At 61.8% G+C, this 24,055-nt stretch overlaps 1 protein-coding gene across 2 annotated transcripts in view; it reads right to left on the minus strand.

The window, feature by feature from the left end:
• The window catches only part of EBF4 (EBF family member 4), a 100,378-nt gene extending 81,212 nt beyond the window's left edge, over positions 1–19,166 (minus strand). Inside the window, exons 1-3 of one of the 2 annotated variants that reach the window (XM_054029344.1) lie at positions 18,982–19,166; positions 18,335–18,453; positions 886–1,042 (exon numbers count right to left, since the gene is read on the minus strand). In XM_054029344.1, the coding sequence (XP_053885319.1) occupies positions 886–1,042; positions 18,335–18,453; positions 18,982–18,984 (279 nt within the window). In that variant the 5' untranslated portion in view covers positions 18,985–19,166. Of the gene's footprint in view, positions 1–885; positions 1,043–18,334; positions 18,469–18,981 lie in introns of those variants that run through there. The other variant, XM_054029343.1, reaches the window with a different exon arrangement.
• Between the last annotated feature and the right edge of the window lie 4,889 nt (positions 19,167–24,055).

The raw sequence follows: 24,055 nt of genomic DNA on the forward strand, positions 1-24,055 counted from the left end.
GGGCACAGGAGGGAGGGGACAAGGTTGCAGGGAGGGGGTGAGGCTGGCCATGGGGAGGGGGCAGAGCATAAGGCAGAGGTGGGAGTGGGGTGGGCCACGGGGCAGGAGTGAGGCACAGGGCGGGGTCTAGGGTTGCCAACTTTCTACTCGCATAAAACCGAACACCCTTGCCCCGCCTCCTGCCCCACCTCTGGGGCCCTGCCCCCACTCATTGTACCCCCCCCTTCCATTCATTCGCTCATTTTCACTGGGCTGGCTCAGGGGTTTGGGGTGCAGGAGGAGTCTCCGGGCTGGGACCGAGGGGTTCGGAGGGTGGGAGGTGGATCAGGACTGGGGCAGGGGGCAGGGGCACGGGGGGAGGGTGAGGGCTCAGGGAGGCGCTTACCTCAAGCAGCTTCCGGAAGCAGCGACATGTCCCCCCCTCCAGCTCCTATGCAGAGGCGCGGCCAGGCGGCTCCGTGAGCTGCCCTGTTTGCAGGCGCCGCCCCCGCAGCTCCCATTGGCCACAATTCCAATGGGAGCTGCAGAGCCGGCGCTTGGGGTGGGGGCAGCGCACGGAGCCCCCTGGCTGTCCCTACACCTAGGAGCTGGAGGGGGGACCTGTCGCTGCTTCCAGGAGCCACGCGGAGCCAGGGCAGGCAGGGAGCTGCCTTAGCCCCACTGCCTGGACTTTTAACAGCCCAGTCGGCAGTGCTGACCGGAGTTGCCAGGGTCCCTTTTTGACCGGGCGATCCGGTCAAAAACCAGATGCCTGGCAACCCTAATGGGGGTGGGGCAGGCCACTGGGTGGGGGGGAGGCACAGGGAGGAGGCGAACCTGGCCACGAAGAAGGGGGTGGGCACAGGGAGGGGGCGGGGCTGTCCCCGGGGCGGGCCAGGCTCTCACCCTGTCCTTCTCCACGAAGTCGATGAAGGAGGTGCGCTCGATCTCCACGGGCTGCCCCTGCCGGTCATACATAGCCAGCACGAAGTGGAAGAAGTTGGATTTCCGCAGGTTGGAGGGCGGCTGCTTCTCGAAATGGGCGCGGGCCAGGCCCACCCCGCTGCAAGGGAGAGCGCAGGCTGCTGAGTGCCAGATGCCCGCAGGGCCCCCCAGCCGTGCCCACCCCTCGCTCCCAGCGCCCGGTGTCCCTGCCGTGGGCTCCGCCAGTCTCTCCCGCCTGGCTCCCCCTCGCTGGCCCCGTCCCCCTGGCTGTCCCCCACCTCCCTGCGCTGCCCCTCACAGGCCCCGCCCGGTCGAACCCCGTCCCCCTGGCTGTCCCCCACCTCCCTGCGCTGCCCCTCACAGGCCCTGCCCGGTCGAACCCCATCCCCCTGGCTGTCCCCCAGCTCCCCGCTCTGCCTTGCCCTGCCGGCTGCAGAGAAACACCCTGGACGGCCCCCTCCCCAGGGTGCCCAGGGACCATGTTACAGCCGGTGTCACACTACTCCCAGACACCCACAGTCCCACCGAGCGGGTCCCCCCTTCTGCTGGGCCCTCCTCCCCCCGTGCACAGCCCAGCTCCGTCGTCCGCCTCACCCCGCCGCGCCCATCGGGCCCACACAGACCCTGGCCACAAGGCGGGAGGTGCAGGGGCTGGGTCTGCCCCGTGCTCTGTGCAGCACCTAGCGCGGCCGAGGCCTGACTTAACTCATGCGCGGCTGGTGAGTATGACGCAGCGGGGCCAAGGCTCTGGTGGTCACAGAGGCTTCTCCCCCCAACCCCTGAGTGAATGGGCCCCCAGAGACCACCATAGCCCCCTGCTACAAGCCTGCGTCCAGCACCAGGGTGGGGGAGAGCCCAGTGGCCGCTGCTGAGGCGCGTCGAAAATGCCAGAACGCATGACTGAGCTCCCCCTGCCCGGCTAGACGCGGCACATCCTGCCCCACGGCTTGGCAGCCCTGGCTTTCCCAGGAGAGCACCAACCCCCAGAGCTCTGACACCCGGCACCACCGCCATGTAATTCAGATGTGTTGTACAAAGTCTGCCGTGTGAGGTATCGGTCTAAACGTCTTGCTCTGCTAGACAGACAGATCTCGCTGGGTGGGCTGTGCTCTCGTCGGGTGTGAGGTTATGGAGTTTGGCTTCGTACGTGTTACTGGAACGTGTTGGGGGTTGAAAACACCCACCAGCCGCCTTTCAGGTACAACCGTAAAAAGGCCAAACAATGTTCATGGCCCACTGAGGAAATGCATATGAGGGGACATCACTCTCCCGACAACCACACACCTGGAAACCCCCCGGGGGCAAGGACTGAACTGGGGGAGGTGCTGGTCCCGGGCTAGAGGGATTTGTAACCTGTGTATGAAAAGCTGGGAAACCCACGCCCCAGAGCCAAGGTAGCCTGTGTCTTAAGCCTCTGCCAGGCTGGGAGTGGGGTGAGAATTATCACTCAGGGTGAGAACCTGCGAATTCATCTCTACCTGTCTGGTGTGTTAAGCTCAGTTTGCAGTTTTGTTTGTTTGCTAGGTAACCTGCTCTGTTTGCTGTCACTTATACTCACCTAAAATCCATCCTTTTGTAGTTGTTAAACTTATTTTATGTTTTAATCCGAACCAGTGTGCATTTGACTAAGGTGCCTGGGGAAAATCTCGGCGTGGTTACCACAAGTGGGCGTTGTTCTCTTCACATTGAGGGAGAGGTGGACCAGGTATTAAACCCATAGACTGGCCACATTTGACCGGGGCAGGATGGTGCTGCTCTGGGGCCTAGGCTGGGGGGCTGGCGGTCAGAGAGCCTGCGTGTAACTGCAGCTGGGCGTGTCCCTACCTGTGCGAATGCTGGTGAAAGTGCAGACTGGAGGGTGTGTCACCTCGTCACAGCAGCACAGTGTGAGAGGGAGCCCAGGCTGGTGGGTCAGGAGATTCAGTGGTACCCCAGTTCCAGGTGGCAGCCCAGGGGAACCCATCACAGGAGCACCAAAGACAGGGCTGGGAGGGCACCGGAGTGGCTCTGTGGTAGCTGGTGCAGGGCATGTGGCCACCTGGTCGTGGCACGGACACCTTGGGCCAGGCAGACTGACAGGCACTGCACAGACCCCTCCCCCAAGATTGGGGGACCCCATCGCGCTGGGCGCTGCACAGACTCCCCCCCCCCCCCCCCGCTCTCCCCTTTCGCGGCACCGCTTGAGTGGAACATGGCTCAGGCCAACGGGCCCTGGGAGGAGACGCCCACATGGCTTTGCTCCTGGGCGGGGCTGGGTCCCTTGGTGTGAACTGCATGAAGGGGTTGGTTTGTGCCTAGACACCTGGCAGCTGGAAACGACTGAGTAATTTCACGCCGTTTACCAAGCCCCTGCTGGTACCGCGACACTTTCAGCCGCTGCTTGGCCACCACCAAGTCTGCCCGTCAGACAACGCCTCACACCCCGGCAGATCCCAGAATGCTTTGCAGCCTTTAACTCCCACAAATCACCACCAAGATGCAGCCACCTCTGAAACAGGGCGTGGCAGCTGTTTAGCAGCACACAGCACCGCTACCCAACAGCTTAGGGCAGGGAGTGGAGAAGATTCGTCTAGCAGAGGGGCCTGGGCGTCAATCCCTCCCGGCGGCGCGCACAGGGGTCGGCCTGGCCTACCTGCACGAACGGGGGAGACCCGCAGTGTTCAAAACTCCCTGCCGGTTTTATCTGCCTTCCGGTTTGGGAGGCTGGAGGTCGTGCTGGGGTCACACAGCGCTGAGGGCTCGGAAAACAGAAGCTGGGTTCCCTGGTAACCCTGCCTCCGGGAGCAGGAGCTCTGAGCAAACCCCCAAATAGTGCCAGACCCACAACCCCCTGACTGCTGCATTCGCCCCCGGCCAGGGGTTCCCACGTGGTTTGCATCTGAGCAGGCTCTGCCAGGGGGCCCAACCGCCAGGACGGGCCGGGAGTCTCCAGGGATGAAAGATTCATCTTGATTTAAAGAGGATGTCATGTGATGAACCCCCCCAGGGATACGTCCAACCACGACTGGGCCCCCCAGGCTGTCACCCTACGGCGATCCTGCGTGCCCACGTCATACACAGCGGGGCAAACACTGCCCTCAGTTACCCGGGCTAGGTCTGGGTGTGACTGAGAGCAGGATCTGGGCCTGGATCTAGGCCTGCGGCGCACACAGCGGGTCAGGGGACGATGCCAAGGGAAATAAATAGATCAGGAATAATTCCTCCCGCCTTGTGATCGAAGAGCGGCCGCCCTCAGGCTGCGGGACGGGTGCTGGCTGTGAGCGAGTCCCCCCCCACAAGCTGGCCGGGGAGTTACGTGGCCGTTTGCTTTCCTGGCCCCGTCTCCCATTCGGGGATGGGGACAGGGCCGTGAGGCGGGGCGGTTTCATGTCAGCCGGCTCGGAGCCTGAGCGACAGAGCCGTAACTGTCCTGTGTGGTGCACGGGCGGGGGGGGGGGTGTTGTTTAAAGGCACAGCCTGAGGAGACCCCTGTGCAGCTGGCTCTGGAAAGACACCCCCCCCCCCCCCGTCTCTGCCCCAAAGAGCAGCCCCGCCCCCGGATAACTCAGCACACAAAGGTCCAGAGCCCCCCAGGCCCACCCGTGCGGCCGCCTGCCAGGCCCTGTCTCCTGACCCCCCCCCCCCCTCCACTGCAATAGTGCAGCCCACCGGAGGGTGGGCATGGGGCAAACTCCCCCTGCCCCACACAGCAGGGACAGGCCTGTCGGAGAGACCTGCCCCCCCCCCGCAGGGAGCCGGCAATTCAGCCTCGGCTGGGCCCGCGTGTGCAGAGACCCGGGATGCCCAGGCCCGGGGACACTGCAGGGAAGTGGGCCTGGCCTGGCCCCTCTGCCGACAGCAGGGAGCTCCCTGGGCGGTTCGGGGCAGTGGTGCCTGCTCTCCCTGGGGGCTGTGTCCTGTTGCCCCGGCCGGTGCCGCGTTTGCCGGTTCGAGACCGGGAGCCGCCCCTGGCTAATGGCTGCTGGTGACCCCACGTGCCATGAGTTCGGGGGTCTCAGCCGCGCTCCTCGCTGGGAGCACCGGCACCAACCGGACCCAGCCTGGGCGGGGCGGCTACCCAAACTCCCCTCGCCCCAGAGCAGGGTCCCCCCAGGGCAGGGCTGGGGGGCAGCCAGACCGGCCATCGCCCAGACGGGAGGGGGGGGACGAGGGGGCATCAAGCTCCAGGCCCCTCGTGCCAGCCCCAGGCACCCACGAGCACAGCCGATAAAACATCGCCACCTGTTGGCCGTTCTGCCAAGTGCACCAGGAATCCTCCCCTGCCTTGACCCTCCCCTGCTTCCCGGATCGCAGCCGGCCCAGACTGTCTCCCTGGCAATCCCCCCGGGCAGGGGCCTGCCAGGCTGTGCCTGGGTGAGGGTGTCGCTCCTCTAGGGCAGAGCCCACTGTCCACAGAGCCTAGATGCCCCGGTGACTGGACAGACGGACAGACAGGGTGCGGGGAGCCCTCAGGGCCCTGGGTGCGAGGGTGCCCAGCTCCCCCGGGGACCCCTCTCTGCATAGCCGAGGGGCAGAGCCCGTCCCTTGGACACCAGTGAGAGTTTGCCATTGATGTCAATGGGGCAGCCCCAGGGCTCCCCCTCTGCAGCCAGCCCCAGCTCCCCAAGGAGAATGCGCCCTGCCCCATCTGCTGCACATCTCTGGGTCAGCTCACCATATGCAACCGAATCCGGTGGCTTAGACCTATCAGAAAATCAACACACTTTGCAGAAATCCAGGGGGGCTGCGGGTCGGAAGTGAGGGGCACCAGCAGAGCTGGGGGTGGGGGGTGGGATCCCAGGGCTGGGCTAGCAGGGGACTGCGGGTCGGGAGTGAGGGGCACCAGCAGAGCTGGGGGTGGGGGGGGGATCCCAGGGCTGGGCTAGCAGGGGCTGCGAGTCAGGAGTGAGGGGCACCAGCAGAGCTGGGGGTGGGGGGGGGATCCCAGGGCTGGGCTAGCAGGGGCTGCGAGTCAGGAGTGAGGGGCACCAGCAGAGCTGGGGGAGGGGGGAATCCCAGGGCTGGGCTAGCAGGGAACTGTGGGTCGGGAGTGGCTGGACTGTGTGTGGGGAGCTTGCCCAACTCACCCCTGACTCTAGCCAGCGTTACCCAACCCCTCCCTTTCACAACATTCAATTCCTGACCCAGATCCCCCCCCTGCCCGACGGATCCCGGCCCGGCCCCCGCGCACACAGGGCAGGGGAGGAACCAGCCCATCACCCTTCGCAGCAGGGTTGGGGCTGCCCTGGCCCCCCTGCGAGTGGGGAAGGTAGAGAACCAGTGAGAGCCCCTAAACGTCTATGTTGGGGCTCCCATGCAGCACCCCCAGCCTAGGGACCCCTCTGACTCGCCACCCATCAACCCCCCATTCATCTGGAGGAGCTCATCTCCGGACAGCCCATCAGGTCACAGCTCCACCCCCCGCACCTTGGCTGGGTCTGTGCCCTCCATCTGGGCACTTCCTGAAACACCCACACCACTGACCTGACGCTGCCACGGTGCACACAACACTAGTCATGAGCCGGCTGGTGTGGGCCCCCCTGCCTCCACCGGATGGGATCAGAACGGCTGGCTGTGTGTCATGGGCCCTATACTGGTAACGGAGATTCTCCTGCAGCTCCGGTGCCTCTGAAAGCTGGAGGAGCCCAGTCCTACTCCAGCTGCTGCCACCAGTTTCCAGGCAGCCTTGGCGAGCAGAGAAGAGCTGCGCGGCCACAGGTTGTCACAAGGGCCTTGCCCCTGGAGGCAGAGCCCCCCACAGTGCTGAACCCCATCCTCAGACTGGCCGCCTGTAACGAGGAGCTTACACCCACCTCTCAAAGAGACAGTGGGGAGCTGCAGCCCGGGAACCGGCTCTCTGCCAGCCAGACCCATTGACAAAAGCTGTGCATGAATCAAAACGTTTTGTGATTTTAAAAAAATCAAACCTGCCCCCCCCCCGCACTCCTGACCTCTCTCTGCCTGCATGGGGTCACGTCTTCAAGTCTCCCCACAACCAGGCAGGGCAGAAACGGACTTTGCAAGTGAATCTGAGCTTTCCTCTAAACCCATCACGTGACTCCAGGAGCTGGGGCTCTGAGAGACGCACCAAATACCACGAGACTCGCGCTGCAATCCGTGATGTACCAGATCACAGCACATCTGAGCAAGGACACGCAGGTCCCAAATCGCTAGCCCCCCTCCCCCTCAAACACCCCCCCACTGTCTGCGACCACACGCCTGGGAGAGCGAGTAACAATGAACGGGCGTTTGTGTCTCGTTTTGCTCCTTTGTGACAGGTGAAGAGAGGCTGGAAGGTTTCTTCCAACAGCCCCTTTCCCCTGCTTGTGTTTCGCACGAGCTCCGCTCCGGCGAGCCAGGGGATGACGCGCACGTCTTGACGCGGGTTTGCCATGAACTGCCCAGAGAGCTCCTCCTCCGCCCAAGCCCGGGGACAGCCCAGCCCACATCCCTCATATCTCGCAGATAAAAACCAAGGAGACCCCCAGCTGCCTTTCTCCACCATAGAGCACCACACAACGGGCCATGTTGAAAAGCCCTTTGGCGGAAGCCTGTGAACACCCCCCACACGCCGGGCCTCAGCCCAGGGCCCTGAGAGCTGACGCTGCCCGGAGACGGCCGGGGAAGCCCGGCTCACCGAAGGGCCAAAGGCGTGGGCTCCCTGGGATCTCTGAGCCTGTGACCGGCCCTGGCCCCGGCGCGCCTGGCGAGTCCCGTACGCCCCCAGCCTTGGCGTGACCGCGCCCCACGGGAGGGACGGGAGGGGGCTACCGCACTGCTCGGCTGACGCTCCTCAATCCCGACCCGCAGCCCCGGGCTCCCCCCACCCCACTCTGCAGCTGCCCCCCGGACCCCGGAATTGGAGCGATTCTGGGGCTGCCCCCCACAGACCCACCCTCGCCCTCCCAAGAGGAACCCGCACAGTTTTGACTCCTTCGACATATATCTAGAAACAAGGCACCGTCGTGACCCAGGGGTCCCCAGGGAGGCGGCTTCCCCACGCCCCGTTTGATCGAGCCCACGGCTTGGGCCCCTCGCGCCCCGGCCTGTTGGGCCTGGTCTGAGAACGTTACACGCCCCAGGGAGGCCCAGCCCCTGTCGGCCCCACTGGCAAGAGACCGTCTCTGGAGCTGACCCTAGAGACTCCCCTGGGGGCGGGGATGCGGGGGCTGCAGAGCACAGGTGGGGGGACCCCCGATCACCACAGGGCGAGGAGTGCAAAGGCGCATGGCCCCCATAGCCCCGGCACGGAGCCACTGAGAACCAGCCCCTGGCTTGTGGGGCGCCGTGGGGCCAGGGGGACCCGCTGCGATCCAGCCATGCTCAGCAGCGACAGAAACCAGCCCACAGGGCCCCTGTGTGCAGTGAGCCGGGGGAGCATTCGGGGCAGAACGCACCGCACAGCCTGGGGGAAAGCTGCCAGCGCTGGGCCTGCCCCCTGGACACCCAGGGCTCCACGCTCCGGCTGCCCCGGCCCCTCTGGGGGGTGTGGGGTCTCTCAGGGGCACAGCCTGCCCCCAGGCAGCCCCCTCTGCCCCCTGCCAGGGGTATTTCCCCCATACGGAGCTGGCAGGAGGGCCATATTGACTGTCCGGTGCCCGCCTCCGGCTCCTTCCATCCGGGGGGCTTAGAGTGCTTTACAGGCAGCCGTGAGTGAATTCGCACAGCCCTTCCCCCATCCCCCAGCCAGGCACATTGTCCCCCTTGTACAGACAGGGACACTGAGGCAAGGCGAGGGGGCGGGACTCAGCTGAGGCCCCACAGCAAATCAGCGGCAGAACTGAGAACAGAACCCAGGAGTCCTGATCTCTCCCCTTCCCCCCCAAAACACACACAAAGAGCTACACAACCTGACGTGTGTGTATACACACACCCCCACGCCGACCTGGGAAAACCTTCCACCTCCACTCCCCCGGGCCAGCTCCAACAGTGGGGTGCGGACATCGTGCTATGGGGCAGCCAGCCCTGGGGTCACGTCCGGACCCAGGCTCACCTCAGCTTCCTCCCCCTGGCCAGCCCACTCCTGCAATGCCCAGGCTCGCCTGCCCATCCAGGGGTCAGCAGACTGCCACCCGCCTCCCCGCCGAGGGCCGGGCACCCCGTGTCTGTCTGTCAGTCCCGCGGGCTCTCAGCAGCTCTGTGTCTAGTCCCAGGCCCGGGGCCATGCGAGGTGCGGGGGTGGGCTGGGCGGGACCCAAGGCTGCTGTCCTCTCTGCCCCCAGCCCCCTCTCCTCTGCTCCATAGCACTCCCCTCGGAGACCGATCCGGGGGGCTGGGGGGGCTATGGAGCCAGGAAAGCCCTGGGGCACAGACACGCTGAGGGAGCCCCCTCGGGGGGCAGGGGGAGCCGCTCCTCAAGGTCTAGGCAGCTCTCGCCCCCCTGCTGCGGAGCTGCTGGCGCTAGGAGCTGGGCAGAGCCCCCCCAAACTCAGCTCACCCGTGACCACCGAGCAGCATTTCCAGGCGGGGCCAACAGGGCATCCCCACTGCCTCCTGGAGGGGCACCCAGCTCCCTGCCCGTCTCTTTCGGCACATCTACCCGGCCCTCCGCCAGGGCCAGCTCCTGCGCGAGCCCCTCGGACACCCAGGGGCAGCGCACGTCTCCAGCCTCCGGGCCGTGCCATCGCGGGAGGGATAGCTCAGTGGTTTGAGCATTGGCCTGCTAAACCCAGGGTTGGGAGTTCAATCCTTGAGGGGGCCATTTAGGGATCTGGGGCAAAAATCTGTCTGGGGCTTGGTCCTCCTTTGAGCAGGGGGTTGGACTAGATACCTCCTGAGGTTCCTTCCCACCCTGATATTCTCTGATTCTCCCGGCACGCGGCTCCCTGGAAACCTGAAACCTGGCTCCTGCCATAGGGCCCAGCCAAAGGTCCCCTCCGTGCCCCCTTCCCACCAGCAGAGCCGCCCCAAGCCCCTTTCTGGTGACATGCCAGTGGCTCTGCCGAGGGCCAGGCGCCCGTTTGTAACCTCGCCCCTGGTGGCCGGAGCCGGGGGGGCCGGGATGGCGCTAGACTAGAACTCGAGGGGACGCAGCGAGACGAGCACCCGGGCAGCGAAGTGGCCAAGCGGGCGGGTGGATCCATGAACAGAGCCGCTCTGTCCCCAGGGCTTTGGTTTCAAGCCGTGGCGGAGAGGAGAACCCGATTCTGCTCCCACTCAAATCAACGGCAAAACTCCGCCGAGTTCATCGGCGCCCGGTCGGCCCGGATCCCCACGGGCCCACGTCCAAGGACTGGAAGGGACCGACGCGGCTTCATTCAGACCAAAGGTCCATCTAGCCAGTATTCTGTCTGCCGACAGTGGCCAGTGCCACGTGCCCCAGAGGGAGTGACCAGCCGTCATTCTCTGGCTCCCCTGCCAATAGCCAGAGCTGGGCCAAGCGCTCCCCGCCCCCGGCTCATTAGGGACTGTCCCTGGCTGTGCAGAGGGCAGCCGGCCCCCCGCCCGCTCGCCAATCCTCCGCGGCAGAGTCTCGACCGGCTCTCGGCCAACGATCATCCCCCTTTGCCCAAAGTTAGCCCTGTAGGTCCCGTGGCAGCCCCCTGACAACACAGGGGGGAGGCAACAGCTCCCAAGCGAGCGCTCCATGGCTGGGAACGTGCTCCTGGCGAACGCCCGTGTGAGTGTCTCCTGCACGTGGGCTCCAGGAAGGGGGAGGAGGGCAGCCACGAGGCAATGGCCATGGCTGGGGACCCGGGAGACCTGAGTTCAATTCCCTGCTCTGCCAGAGTCCTTGTGTAACGTGGGCCAGTCGCTCTGTGCCTCAGTTTCCCCTCGGTGCGATGGGGAGAATGGCCCTGCCCTGCCTCCCAGGGGTGCGTGAGGATGAAGCCAGGAAAGAGGGATGATACTATGGAGATGGGGCAGACAGTACCCGAGCTAGAGCCCCAGCGACAGCAATTCACACAAACCGTCCCAGGAAAAGCCTTTCCACTACGTGCTGAGTACCGACGGCAAACCCGCCAGCCAAACCCTGCTCAGAAATCCCCCCGGCCTTTGTCGCGCGAGGCCCCCCTGGGACAACCCTCCCCCGGGCCAGCTCCGACAGCGGGTATGGACGGGCTCCAGCATCGTGCTATGGGGCAGCCAGCCCTGGGGGCATCCTGGGTGTTCACTACAGAGTCTTCTGGGCAGCATCCCGGTTAGCTGGGGTGACCAGATGTCCTGATTTTATAGGGACAGTCCAGATATTTGGGGCTTTGTGTTATACAGGCGCCTATTACCCCCAACCTCCGTCCCGATTTTTCATACTTGCTGTCTGGTCACCCTCTGATTAGCCCAATATTCATATGGGGCCCCTCGAAACCTCAGAGCCTGGCTGGGTTTCTTGGTTTATAACCTTGGGGGGGGAGGGTTAAAAAGCTCCAGGTTGGAAGAAGAAAATAACTGAAGGATACGCTGGGTTGGCAGGAGCGGGCGAGCTCACTCGCCGGCCAGCTGCGGAAGCCGATTGGCCTGATGGCTAAGGAGAGCCGGCAAACGCGCCGAGGCCCCTGGGGCCGCCCCGGCTCGGGGTCAAGGCCGTTTGCACGAGGTGAGCGTTGCCCTGGGGAGCTGCGGCTCCCCACAGGAGAGAGGCCGGGGGGAGCAGAGAGAGCGGAGAGGAAAGTGTGGCCGGCCTCAAGCCTCTGTCCTCCGGCCCCGCGCCCTGCGCCTGCACCGTGTGGGCGAGGACGGACGCTCTAGAATCCGACGCAGCCACCCGCCATGCGGGGCCCGACGCACGGTAACCGAACCGCGCTGGCGCTGCGCCTCCCCTTTGCTTTTGGGTTCCTGCTGGGAAGCCAGCGAGCCCGGCTCTTAGCGGCCAGGGGCTGACGGAACGGAGCTGACAGCTGGATCTCCCCCCACCCCGCTGCAGGTAGAAAGCCTGTTTCGCTGCAGCATTTCTCATGAATAAGTCACAGGGAACACAGGTCGGCTGCTCTGAAAAAGCCCTCTCCTTCCCCAGCCACGCAGCCCCCGCTGCCGAGCGCCACGTTCCCCGCGACTCGCCGCGATTCCCTTCCTCCCACTGCTCCTCTCCGTCCAGTCGCTCAAAAGCTCCGGGGAGGGCTGGTAAGTTTCAGGCACAGTGATCAGGGTGCTGCTGTTTGGTTTGGGGGGATTTTAACCCAGCCTCGCCTTTTCTTTTGCACCTGAACTAGGGCAGCCGTGACCAGAGGGGCCGGGACTGGGTGGCTCCAGCACTGACCCTGTACAGGCTCTCGCCCACGGGTGACACAGTCACCGGAGCCGCCTCGTTAGTCCAGAAGGCTCCACGTACATGGTGACTCGCAGGAGTCACTCTGCCGGATCGGGGCCTTCCCTGCCTCTGCAGCCTGGCGAGCGTCGGTGACAATCCATCGAGGGCCCTGGCCAAAAGCTAGACCTAGCAGCCGGGTGGGACCGGTTTGGCCGAGGGCTGCGCACAGCTGCCAGGGCCGCGGGAGCAGGAGGGAAACGCTGCCCGAGCCAGATCCTTCCGTGGGGCCCGGGAGTGTGCAGCGGGCCACGGCACGGCAGAAACCCGATCACGTGCCACACAATGAACCAGAGAGTCCTCGACCGCCCAGCCGGGCTCCTGGCCGTTCCCAGAGCCACCTCGCTGCCCGCTCCCCACGCTAACCAAGGAGAGACTGGAATGAAACCGCCCCCATGGGCCCTTTGCTCGGGCAGAGGCGGCTGGAGACACAAACCCCTCGCCCACGCTAGCAAGGCAGGGGAGCCGCTCCATGGCGAAGGCTGGACTAGAACTTCCCTCTCGAGTGGGCGCAGAAGGCAGGAAAGGGAGGGCTCACTACGCCCACCCCGCCCAGCCTGCCGCGGTGCCGTGTACGGCCCGGCGACGGCTCGGGAAGGTCATCCCGTGGAGCCGATTCGGTGACCTGCTGGCCCATTCCCCCTGCTCTCCCCCATCCGGCTCCCCCGGGAGGTGTCCCGGCTCTGTCCAGTCTGACGCAAAGTGTCACGATCCCCTGGCAGAGGCACCCAGCTCCCGGGAGTTGACACCCAGGCCTGCCACCTTCCCTTGCCCGTCGGGGCGATCACGCGACCGCCTTTAACTCCACGCCACTTCCCCACGGCCGGGAAGGAGCGAAACAAACAAACAGACAAACTTCGAGCGCCCGAGGCAGCCGCCCCGCGGTTAATGGCTGCCTCTCTCGTCTCGGCGCTGCGGAGACCCCGGTGCGCTGAGTGCCGGGCCCGGCTGCCATTAATTATTAAAGGAAAGCAGAGCATTTCCTAGCAAACGAGCCCAGCGAATGTCTGTTACAGGAAAGCATCAGCTTCCACTCCTGGACCCTCCAGGAACAAGGGGCACCAGGCAATTACGCTGCCGAGACTCTTCCTTCGTTAATTCCAGAGAGGGGCCAGGCCCCACTAGCGCAAATCAGCAGACGTTGATGGAGCCACTGAGTTACACCAGCTGGGCCCTGGCCCTTCGGCTCTGCAAATGGCCACACCGGGTCACCGGGTCACCACTGATTTTATCCTCCTGCTGGGAGCCTGCGGGAGGGAATGATCCTGCATTGGCCCGGGGAGGGGGGACGGGATCTAACGGGTCTTTGCAGGTGGCGACTTGCGTGACTTTACTTTTAATAACCGGCCCCCGAGCGGAGCGACTCCCACAAAGAGCCCGGCGACGCGCCCGAGCAAACCCAAACCGCAGCCCCCGGCAGCTGCCTGAGGGCAGAGAGCGAGTGTGTGCGTGCAGCCCACATTCCCGCCTGGGTCTGCCAGTGTGTGCCACACCTGTGTGGCAGGCGCTGGCTGGATCTGGTCAGTACAGACATTGGGAGACAAGAGGATGGGAACGGGGGACCGCAGGGAAACCCGGGCCCCCAGCTGCCCTGGCTCTCGCGGGGCGGGCTGGGATAGGCACTGCCCAGCCAGACACACACGCTCCCGGGCTGCCGCCTGACTAGTTCCTGGCCTGGCCTGGGTCTGCCCCTGGAGATCAGGCCCGGTTGCTCCCCGGCGCTGGCCGTCTCCTCGTTTCAACACGCACAGCTCTCAGCTGTCGGTCCAGGGGCCAGCCCGGGTTAACCAGCCCAGCGAGAGCGCTGGACGGGGGCCCTGGCGACGGCAGGGCAGGCCATTTTCTCCAGCCCTCCTTCAGCGCTCAAGGGGTTAATTCAACCCGCAGCACCCCAGACTTGCGCCCAGGGCTTGAGCGGGAAGCCTTTGGCGCCTCTCCAGAGGGCTGACCTGGGTCCCAGCGGAGCTGCAGGGAGCTGGGGGCACACAAGGAAGGCAGGATCAGGCCCCTGGCGAACAGCTCAGAGGTGGCAGCAGAATGGGGGGGGGCTAGAGCCAGCCCCCAGCTCTATGACGCTCTGCTCGGGGGAGCTGCTCCCTGCCGCCCGGGTACACACTCCCGACAGGGCCAGATCCTCGCCGGGTGTAAATCAGTAAAGGGCCTAAATCTGTTTAATACGAGAGCGATGTTGTTCTTTTCCACTGCAACAAATTCAGGTGTCTCCCCCTCCCCTGCACAGCCCCTCCCATCTCCTTTCCTGGCACACTCCTGCCCGATGCCCACTTCCCCATCCCGCAGTGCCCCTGCTACACCAGCCCCCCTCTCTGCACAGCTTTGTCACATCCCTGCCCTCCTCTTCCCAGCGCCACCTGCCCAAGAGTCCCCGCTGGAGAACGCGCCACGGGAACGGACCCAGACCAGCTCTACTGAAGTCAAGAGAACCTTGCTGATTTACGCTAGCAGAAGGTTTGGCCCAGGGCATTTCATCTTTTCCCCCCAGCCCTCCGTGCATGGCTTATTGTCTTGCACTGGGATCCCGCTGGTGCATTTGGAAAGGCCACGCGTGCTCCTCCAAACCCTAAGGATTAATTAGCGCCTCTATCCAACCCCTGGGCTGAAAATCCAGCTCGGGGGAACCGTGGTTTTGCCCTGGTAAAATTGCTCTTCAGTCAGGGAGAGGGAATCACTCAGCCCTTGGAGTTAAGGGGGCGGGGGGGGGGGGGAGGTGAACAACTTGGGGAAGGGAAAAAAATCCCCATCAGGTGCAATTAGCCAGGAGCTCAAATTGTTCCTGCCTTTGATCTAGTCCCTCCGCTGACATTGCCGAAAGGGAGATCTGGGCCAGGATGCCTGGGGATCAGGATAAGGCAGCGAAGTTAAGGACAGCCTCCCGCGCCCACGAAGGGGTTCGGTGCCTTTCTAACAGCGCCAGTTTGAAGAACTGCTGCGTGTTTCTGCACCCATTGTCCCAGCCCCAGCCCCCAAGCAGAGCCCACCAGCACTATTAGCCACGGGCGTTAATTTGGACACCAGAGTTAATCCCTGGAACAAAAGCCAACACACATTCAGTACTGCAGGAAACCTGTCTAAGTGCAAACCTTCTCCCCACTCTGACCTCAGAATTCAACCCGAGCTCTCGCAGGATAGCGGGAGGGTTTGGCTACAAGGCCAGGCTGGAAATCTTGTATTAAGCGTAATTTTTGTTGGGTTAGGCAATATGGGAGCCCCCAAAAGGGGGGGAAGAATCTTGGAATTTGTCAGTTTCCCTGTGAACATCTGTCTGGTTCTGCCTGTTATTGCAACCAGTGTGAGGGGGGAAATAAATCTCCCCTTTCATCCTACGCCATTCTGCCCTGCGTTATGTATTTATTTTTCAATCGAGTTTCGCCCCTCCCCTCCCTGGCAGGGGGCTGGGAGGGTTAATTGCTCAGTGTTTGCAAAGCGCTGTCTGAGTGCTAAGGGGGCAGAGCCCAGCCTCGGAGCTGGGCGTGGGGCTCCAAGGGCCGCTGCTGTGCCTGGTTGCAGGGGGTTATTCCCTCAGCCATCAAGGCTGCCTGGCCTAAAAGACGCTTCTGGGGACCGGCCCCACCAAGCCCAGGAGTGGAAGAAGGGGATGCTGATCCCTATGGGCAGAATACCAGTAGCACTGAGGAGAGGCAGGGCCTGGCGCTAGCTACAGAAACGTAGCCCCAGTCAGCGGTGAGCGCCCCTCTCCTCCGTGCCCCGCACACAGCCCTCGTGGCTGGGTGTCAGGCACAACCTGGGGCAGGGCCGGCTCCAGCATTTCTACCGACCCAAGTGAAAAAAAAAAAAAAAAAGCCGCGATCAGCGGCGGCAATTGGGAAAAAGAAAAAAAAAAAAAAAGCCGCGATGGGCGACGGCAGTTCAGCGGCAGGTCCTTCGCTCCTAGAGGGAGTGAGGGACCTGCCGCCCCCGAATTGCCGCAGGTGCCGCCCCTCTCCCTTGGCCGCCCCAAGCACCTGCTGGTTAAGCTGGTGCCTGGAGCCGGCCCTGACCTGGGGGGTGCTTCAGAGAGACGGGGCAGAATTCCTGCTAATCTGCCCTGCTTTGTCTGGTGAGTGCCTCAGTGTAACCTTCGGGGATGGAAGGCGATAGGTGGATCTGAAAAATGTACTAGGTTAAGTTGAGCACTGGAATGGGTTCCCTAGGGAGGTGGTGGAGTCTCCTTCCTTAGAGGTTTTTAAGGCCCGGCTTGACAAAGCCCTGGCTGGGATGATTTAGTTGGGATTGGTCCTGCTTTGAGCAGGGGGTTGGACTAGATACCTCCTGAGGTCCCTTCCAACCCTGATATTCTATGATTCTGTGATAAGATAGATCGATAGACACAGGGGTATTTGGGGATGGATAGATAGATAGATATGACTTTTGTATGGTTACAATCACAGGGTTTTAAAATAAACCTTTCCAATTTCTCCAGGGACCGCCACACAAACACCAGCCCCAAATACATTTAATAAAGTCCTGCTCAGCCTGCTTGCTTCTGATGCTTAAAACTCGCCTAGACTCAGAATTAGGAAACAGAGAAAACGGAACAGCCAGCTTGGGGATAGACCAGACAGGAACTAAGAGGTCTTGTACCGTCTCCTCCGCAATTCTACCCTGGATATTTCAGTTTTGTTTGACAGTTTGAGGTGAGTTTCCAAGTCCAGAATAGCAAGAGGGAAATACACTACACCCAAGGGGCTGCTGTGCGGCACGCTGCAGGGAAGAAGGCTACATTAAGATCAGGGCTTACACCAAGGTTTGGTCAAGTTCACTGCCTCTTGTTAGGAAAACACCCGGCTAGGGAATTTTGCCTAAAGTCAAGCGCTCCAGCACCTCTCCTTCTGTGAAAATCCAGCTGGACAGTGAGTTGGAAAGACAACCGAGATGCTAAATCATATTACATCTATCTATCTATCTATACACACACACACTTTACAGATTATCTAATGCACATTATTTTCATAATCTCAATTTCCCCTCTGCGTAACTGAACTAAAGTAATTGTTAAAGGAGAGCAGAAATCGAAGCTTTGGGAACGTTCAAGGATCAATAAAAAAAACAATTTAAATCAAAAGAAGCAAACATCTATGTCCTCCAAGCACAAAGACATAGGATTCACATAGTCCTATTTAACAACGTACAGAAACAATCTAAAGGGGATGAAGTCAGGTCCACTGTAGGTAGCTGTAGCCATCCTACACAACAAAGAGAGGTGTCTATTTGTGCATTAGAAACCTGAAAAGTAACTCCTGCCACGCTTCTAAATTTCCACATTAAAATCCACGATCCTGGTATGGAACATCAATAAAGTCACCAATTAAAAAACCAAACCAAACCAGTCCCCACACATCCACCAGTCCTGAGAACTTTCCCTGACAATTAGAGTCATGGATCTGAAGTTTCAAAACTGTGGGTGTTAGGCAAAGGAGGAGAGGGGGAGGGAAAGGAACAATTTTTCCTGCATCTTGGAGATCCTCAGCTATCTTTGCAACACAGTTTTGCCATTTCAGCCAGAAGTGTTAATTTCAAAACACTTTCCAACTGCCTGGGGAAAGGAAATACAACCCCGATGGTTTTTAATAATGTTAGCTGATCTCCCTTGTCATTTCCAATCGAAATCCTTTATGATTCTGCTGAGAGATACATCTGAAAGCATTTATATTTCTGCAAGTTCTGACGCTTTTCACAGCTTTAAGAACAACCCCCAAAAGTGCATTTCTCTCTCTGGTCTCCTTGGTATCAGAACAGGTTTAAATGGTTTATCATCACTAGGCAGAAGGCGCTTCGACAAAACGCTGGTAATTTTAAACCTCCCAAACTTGAGGGGGGAGGGAAGACAGAAGGATAAAATGTAGGAAGAACAATAAGAATTGGGCTCTGAAATTCCTCTTAGTTAATTCTCCTTCTAGGAAGCCTCAGTATTTACTTCTTTGGCGGTTTCCTCACCAACCAGCTCAAACGATAAAGACACCAATTAGAATAAAATTCCCAACTTTCCTACATAAACACACTCCCCCTCTAGCATAAAGCTGTGGGCCAGGTTTGTGCTGGTCTGGCGGGTCCAGGCTGGGCTCCCGGGGGTCGGGGTCTGGCTCTGGGAGGAGATGTGTGCCCGCACAGAGCAGTGGGATGACAGATTGCTTTGCTGTGAAGTGTCAGGGCTGGGGCAGGCTGGTCCCTTACCTCTGGGCTGCCGTGTTGGCATCCAGGATCCCAGCGCTTTGCATCCAGGACCTTACGGATGTCAGTCCACTGGTCAAGGGTTCTTCTTTCATGGTCAGCCCTCCTCTGGGGAGACCCTCCTGGATGGAGAACATCAAAACAGCCTTTGAAAGGGGAAGGGGGGGGATCAGCTCGCCCCGCAGCGCCCCCAGGCCACCTCCCGGGGGGAGATAGGAGGGATGGAGGCTCCACTGAAGCAATGGACACAAAAAGTTTGGCCAAACTTATAGAAAAGGCTATAGAAGGGGGTGGGGGTCCGACTCCCCAGAGCCCAGCTCAGAGCAGCCCAGGGCTCGGGGTCCAGGGCAGGCTCAGGCCAGTGTCCCCCCCCCAGCCACAGCCCAGGCGACCCTCGGGTTCCAGCCGGGGCAGCCGCCTCTGGGCGCGTCGTTTCCAAGCGGAGCGAGGGCTGGTTCTGGGGGCGGGAGGTCCAGGGAAGTTGGCGAGAGGAGCAGCCGCCAAGTGCAAATCAGCGGCGGGGAGGGGCAGGGTTTGCGCAGGGGGGGAAGCCGAGCAGGGCAGGAAATCCCAGCGGCGGGGCCGGGGGAGGAGGCGGAGGGATGGGGGGAGCCGGGATGCGGGCGCGGAGCGGGGCCGGCGCTGGTTACCATCCAGGCGGGGGCCGCGGGCTCGGCGCTCGGCGGCGGGCGCTCCCGGGGGAGCCGGGGGGCCGGAGCGCTGGGCCGGCCGCTTCCCCTCCGCCTCCTGCCGCTGCGGCTCCTCCGGCCCTCGCCGGGCAGCAGCACCAGGAGCAGCACCAGCCGCCCCGCCGCCGCCGCCGGCCCGGCCCCCGGGCAGCCGCCGCTCTGCGCCCGCGGGCGGCCCCGTCCCCTGCCGGCCTGGCCGACCCGGGCCATGCCGCCGCCTCCTCCCCGGGGAGGGCGGCCGGGGGGAGGCGGGGGCCGGAGCCGGGCAGGCTGACATCATTCCGGGGAGGAGCCGGCGGCGGGGGGCGAGGGGCAGCGCCGGGGCAGGGAGCAGCCCCTGAGACCCGCCCGGGGAGCGGGACCCCCAACGCGCCCCCCGATCCACCGGGCTAAAGGGACCCCAACGCGCCTCCCGATCCACCGGGCTATAGGGACCCCCAACGCGCCTCCCGATCCACCGGGCTATAGGGACCCCCAACGCGCCTCCCGATCCACCGGGCTATAGGGACCCCCAACGCGCCTCCCGATCCACCGGGCTATAGGGACCCCCAACGCGCCCCCCGATCCACCGGGTTAAAGGGACCCCCAACGCGCCCCCCGATCCACCGGGTTAAAGGGACCCCCAACGCGCCCCCCGATCCACAGGGCTAAAGAGACCCCCAATGCGGCCCCCCAAATCCACCGCGTTAAAGGGACCCCCAACGCGCCCCCCGATCCACCGGGTGAAAGGGACCCCCAACGCGCCCCCCCCAAATCCACCGGGCTAAAGGGACCCCCAACGTGCCCCCCGATCCACCAGGCTAAAGGGACCCCCAACGCGCCCCCTGATCCACCGGGCTAAAGGGACCCCCAACGTGCCCCCCGATCCACCGGGTTAAAGGGATCCCCAACACACACACCCTGAATCCATTGGATTAAAGGGACCCCCAATGCGGCCCCCCCAAATCCACTGGGTTAAAGGGATCCCCAACACACACACCCTGAATCCACCGGGTTAAAGGGACTCCCAATATGCCCCCCAATCCACCTGGTTAAAGGGACTCCCAACGCAGCCCCCCAAATCCACCAGGTTAAAGGGATCCCCAACACACACCCCAAATCCATCGGGTTAAAGGGACCCCCCAACGCTCCCCTTCCCGAATTCACCAGGTTATAGGGACCTCCCAACACGCCCCCCAAATCTGCCCAATTAAAGGCCTAATACAGCCTAGCAGGTGAAAGGGACTACCCCCAATACTACCCCCAAGTTCACACAACTCAAGGACACACCAATGCACCCAAACTAATAGACCTCCCAATGCTGTCCCCAAGTTCACCCATCCAAGGGGAGCCCCAATATTGCCTCCCCAAATCCACCTGGTTAAATGGGCCCCCATATTGCCCCCCAAATCCATTCAGCTAAAGGCACCTCCCAATATGCCTTCATTCTCCCCAACACTGCCCCCAATCCACCCATGTAAATGGTACCTCAATACTGGCTCCCCCATAATCCATCTTATCCAAAGGGATCCCATTACAGTTCCCCCAAAACCCTCCCAGCTAGAGACCCCCAAAACCCTCCCCCTTGGCGACCCCTAATACTGTACCCTTCAATGGATCTATGGAAGGAGCCCCCAGTTCTGCACCCGGAGCTGCAGCTAGCAAAAGGGACTCCTCAAATATTGCACCCTAAAGGCTTCTGGTGAAAGGGGCTCCCCTGGACTGCCCCCCCCCAATCCACCCCAGCTAAACCAAACCCACAGTGTCGCACCTCAGCATCTCATCAGGGAGATCAGGGCCACACCATTTGCTCAGCCAAGCTAAGCAAGCCTCACCCACTGGGACCTCCCCGTCTGCCCCCCAACCTCCAGCCCCGCTAAGGACACCTGGAGATTAGCTGAAAACCCTCAGCAAGGATAAGGACACACAGTCGACTGGCGAGGTGGGATGCAGTGGCTACTGGGCGGCTGTCAGTCAAGTCGTTGTGACTGGGGGTGGGGGCAGACAGTTCACCGGGGACACTAATGTGGGCAGAGCTGTACGGATGGGATAGAACGAAGGGGGCCAGGAGACGTGGGTAGGGAGTAAAAGAGGATCCCCTGGGAACCCTGCAGCTGACACATCTGGGGGGAGAGAACCTGGGTGCTCGGTAGGAGGCTGGATGAGGAATGGCTGAGACGCGCAGTGGGCGGGGCAGGTGGCCAGTTCGACACGGGTTACGTCTACACTAGAACGGCGCCGCGGTTCTTCCAGTGCTGGAGCTGCTCTTCCGTCCTCGAGCGGTGTCTACGCTTGGTCGCCTGGAGCGTGCCGTTTCCCCTGGCCCTGCGCGAGGCGTTACGCCGCCCTGTTTGCCACGCAGAGCAGCCCGGGGGGTAGTACTGAGCTCGGGCCCCCAGAAAGGGCCAGGGGAGTTTGGGGCTGCCCGCGGCAGAGAGAAGCAAAACTTGAGTTGTCTCTGCAGCCCAGGACCTAGCACGCTTCCCAGGGCTGCTCTGCAGAATTGGGTTGGTTTAGCGACACCGTCCTGGCGGGGAACACGACTTGGCCGGCGTGCACTGAAACCCCAGTGCGGGCACTGCCAGGTGGCTGGAAGAATTCTCCCACGGCTCTAGCTGCTGCCCCTCAGAGAGGCGGATTTCCTACGGCGATGGAAGTCGCGGTCGGAAGTGTCTGCACTGCAGCACTCCAGCGATTCTGGCATAGACGCAGCCTACGAGGGACTGGGCATTGATGTGGACAAGACTGACCAGGGCTGCCCCAGGGAATGACCCTGCTCGAAGGGAGAGGCTGCCTCATGCACCAGAGTTTAAACTGAACTCTCAGGGTGAGACCTTCCTGGCGGTAGACTAGCCCACACCTGCTACTGCAGGGTTCTCGCACCTTCTGCAGCAGCCGGCGCTGGCCTATCACAGACGGGACCCTGAGCCCGTCCGGCCATTCCTCCAGCCCTCTCCGGGGAGAGGCTGACTAGTGCCTTGGTGCCGGGGCACGGCGTTCCCTGGCGGAAGGCGTTAGTACCGTTATACAAGGCACTGGTGAGACCTCATCTGGAATATTGGGTGCAGTTCTGGTCTCCCATGTTTAAGAAGGATGAATTCAAACTGGAACAGGTACAGAGAAGGGCTACTAGGATGATCGAGGAATGGAAAACCTGTCTTATGAAAGGAGACTCAAAGAGCTTGGCTTGTTTAGCCTAACCAAAAGAAGGCTGAGGGGAGATAAGATTGCTCTCTATAAATATATCAGAGGGATAAATATCAGGGAGGGAGAGGAATTATTTAAGCTTAGTACCAGTGTGGACACAAGAACAAATGGATATAAACTGGACATTAGGAAGTTTAGACTTGAAATTAGACGAAGGTTTCTAACCATTAGAAGAGGAGGGAAGTTCTGGGAACAGCCTTCCAAGGGGAGTAGGGAGCAAAAGACATATCTGGCTTCAAGACTAAGCTTGATAAATTTATGGAGGGATAGCCTGTATGATGGGATAGCCTCATTTTGGCTTTGACTATTAGCGGTAAATATGCCCAATGGTCCGTGATGGGATGTCAGATGGGGTGGGATGTGAGTTACTACAGAGAATTCTTTCCTGGGTGCTGGCTGGTGAGTCTTGCCCACATGCTCAGGGTTTAGCTGATCTCTATATTTGGGCTCAGGAAGGAATTTTCCTCCAAGGCAGATTGGCAGAGGCCCTGGAGGCTTTTCGCCTTCCTCTGCAGCGTGGGGCACGGGTCATTTGCTGGAGGATTCGCTGCACCTTGAAGTCTTTAAACCACAAGTTGAGGACTTCGATAGCTCAGACATAGGTTAGGGGTTTGTTACAGGAGTGGGTGGGTGAGATTCTGTGGCCTGCGTTGTGCAGGAGGTCAGATTATGATCATGATGGGCCCTTCTGACCTTAACGTCTATGAGTCTATGGAAAGGGGGGTCAGGGAGAGGATGCTGGTGGGACCTGTTTGGGAGGAAAGCTGAAAAGAACGAATCAGTCTGGATTAGCTAAGCAAGAGCTGTGGTCCCAGATTAGGGGCGTGTGAGGGGCCTGCACCCCCAGGAGGGAGGGAGTTAGAGGGGGACGTGGGGTCCTGGCCAGGAAGTAACGGGCTGAGATTAAGATGGGAACATTTTGGCCGGATGTCAGGATGTTTCCTGGCAGGAGAAGTCGCTGGCTTTGGGATTGTTTCCGTACAGAAGGGGGGAGCCCTGTTGCTTGGGGTCTTTAGCACTAGCCTGGGCAAAGCCCTGGGGAACGTCGCAGGGATCAGTTCTGGAGAGGGCTGTTTGTTGACACGGCACCATCGATTAATAGGGATGCTCTACCGGGAAAGGAGCTTCTGCTGCACCCCACACCCGGGCCACTGCACCCGGCCAGAGGGCTCGGAGATCCCGGGCACTGACAGCCAAGCTCCCCAGAGGGATCCCTAGTTCTGTGCCCCAGCCCAGCCGAAAGGGGTCCTGGCCCCACCAGCCAGCCAAGCTGGAAGGAGAGATTCTCAGCCCTTCGCTCTGTTCACCGTCCTAGTGCTCAGGTCCCCCTGCGGGGAGAGCCCTGTCATTTGAAAAATACGATTCCAGCCGCAGGGAACGGGCTGCACCAGCCCACCCGGCTGAACTGCTGGCCCTGTCCGCTGCCGGGCAAAGGGGGCTGGAGAAGAAGGGAGGTCTGTGGCTAAGGCACAGGCCTGGGGTGCAAAGGACCTGGGTGAAGTTCCTGGCTCTGCTGCAGGCCCATGGGGCTGGGCCTGGCTCCCCCTCCGGGCGGTGAGACCTGGCACACGGGTTGCAGTGCCCGGCAGGGTCGGCTCCGCGACGGGGGGCAGGCAGGCCAAACTTCAGCGAGTGGCGTGGGGCCGTGCCCTGGGGTGGGCCAAGCCTGAGTGGCACCGTGAGCCCGCCTGCCAGGGCACGTTGGAAATGGGGCGCCTGGCCCAGCTCCCAGGGAACGGGAGCGTCCGTTGTGGGGTGAGCTCGGGACAGCAGGCCCAGCCCCGGGGGACAGGAGCTGCAGGAGCCGCAACTCCCCCACCCCCCAGCTCTCCCCCCTCACTGGGCAGGC

Source organism: Malaclemys terrapin, chromosome 5 (assembly GCF_027887155.1).
Source record: "Malaclemys terrapin pileata isolate rMalTer1 chromosome 5, rMalTer1.hap1, whole genome shotgun sequence".
Taxonomy (NCBI): domain Eukaryota; kingdom Metazoa; phylum Chordata; order Testudines; family Emydidae; genus Malaclemys; species Malaclemys terrapin.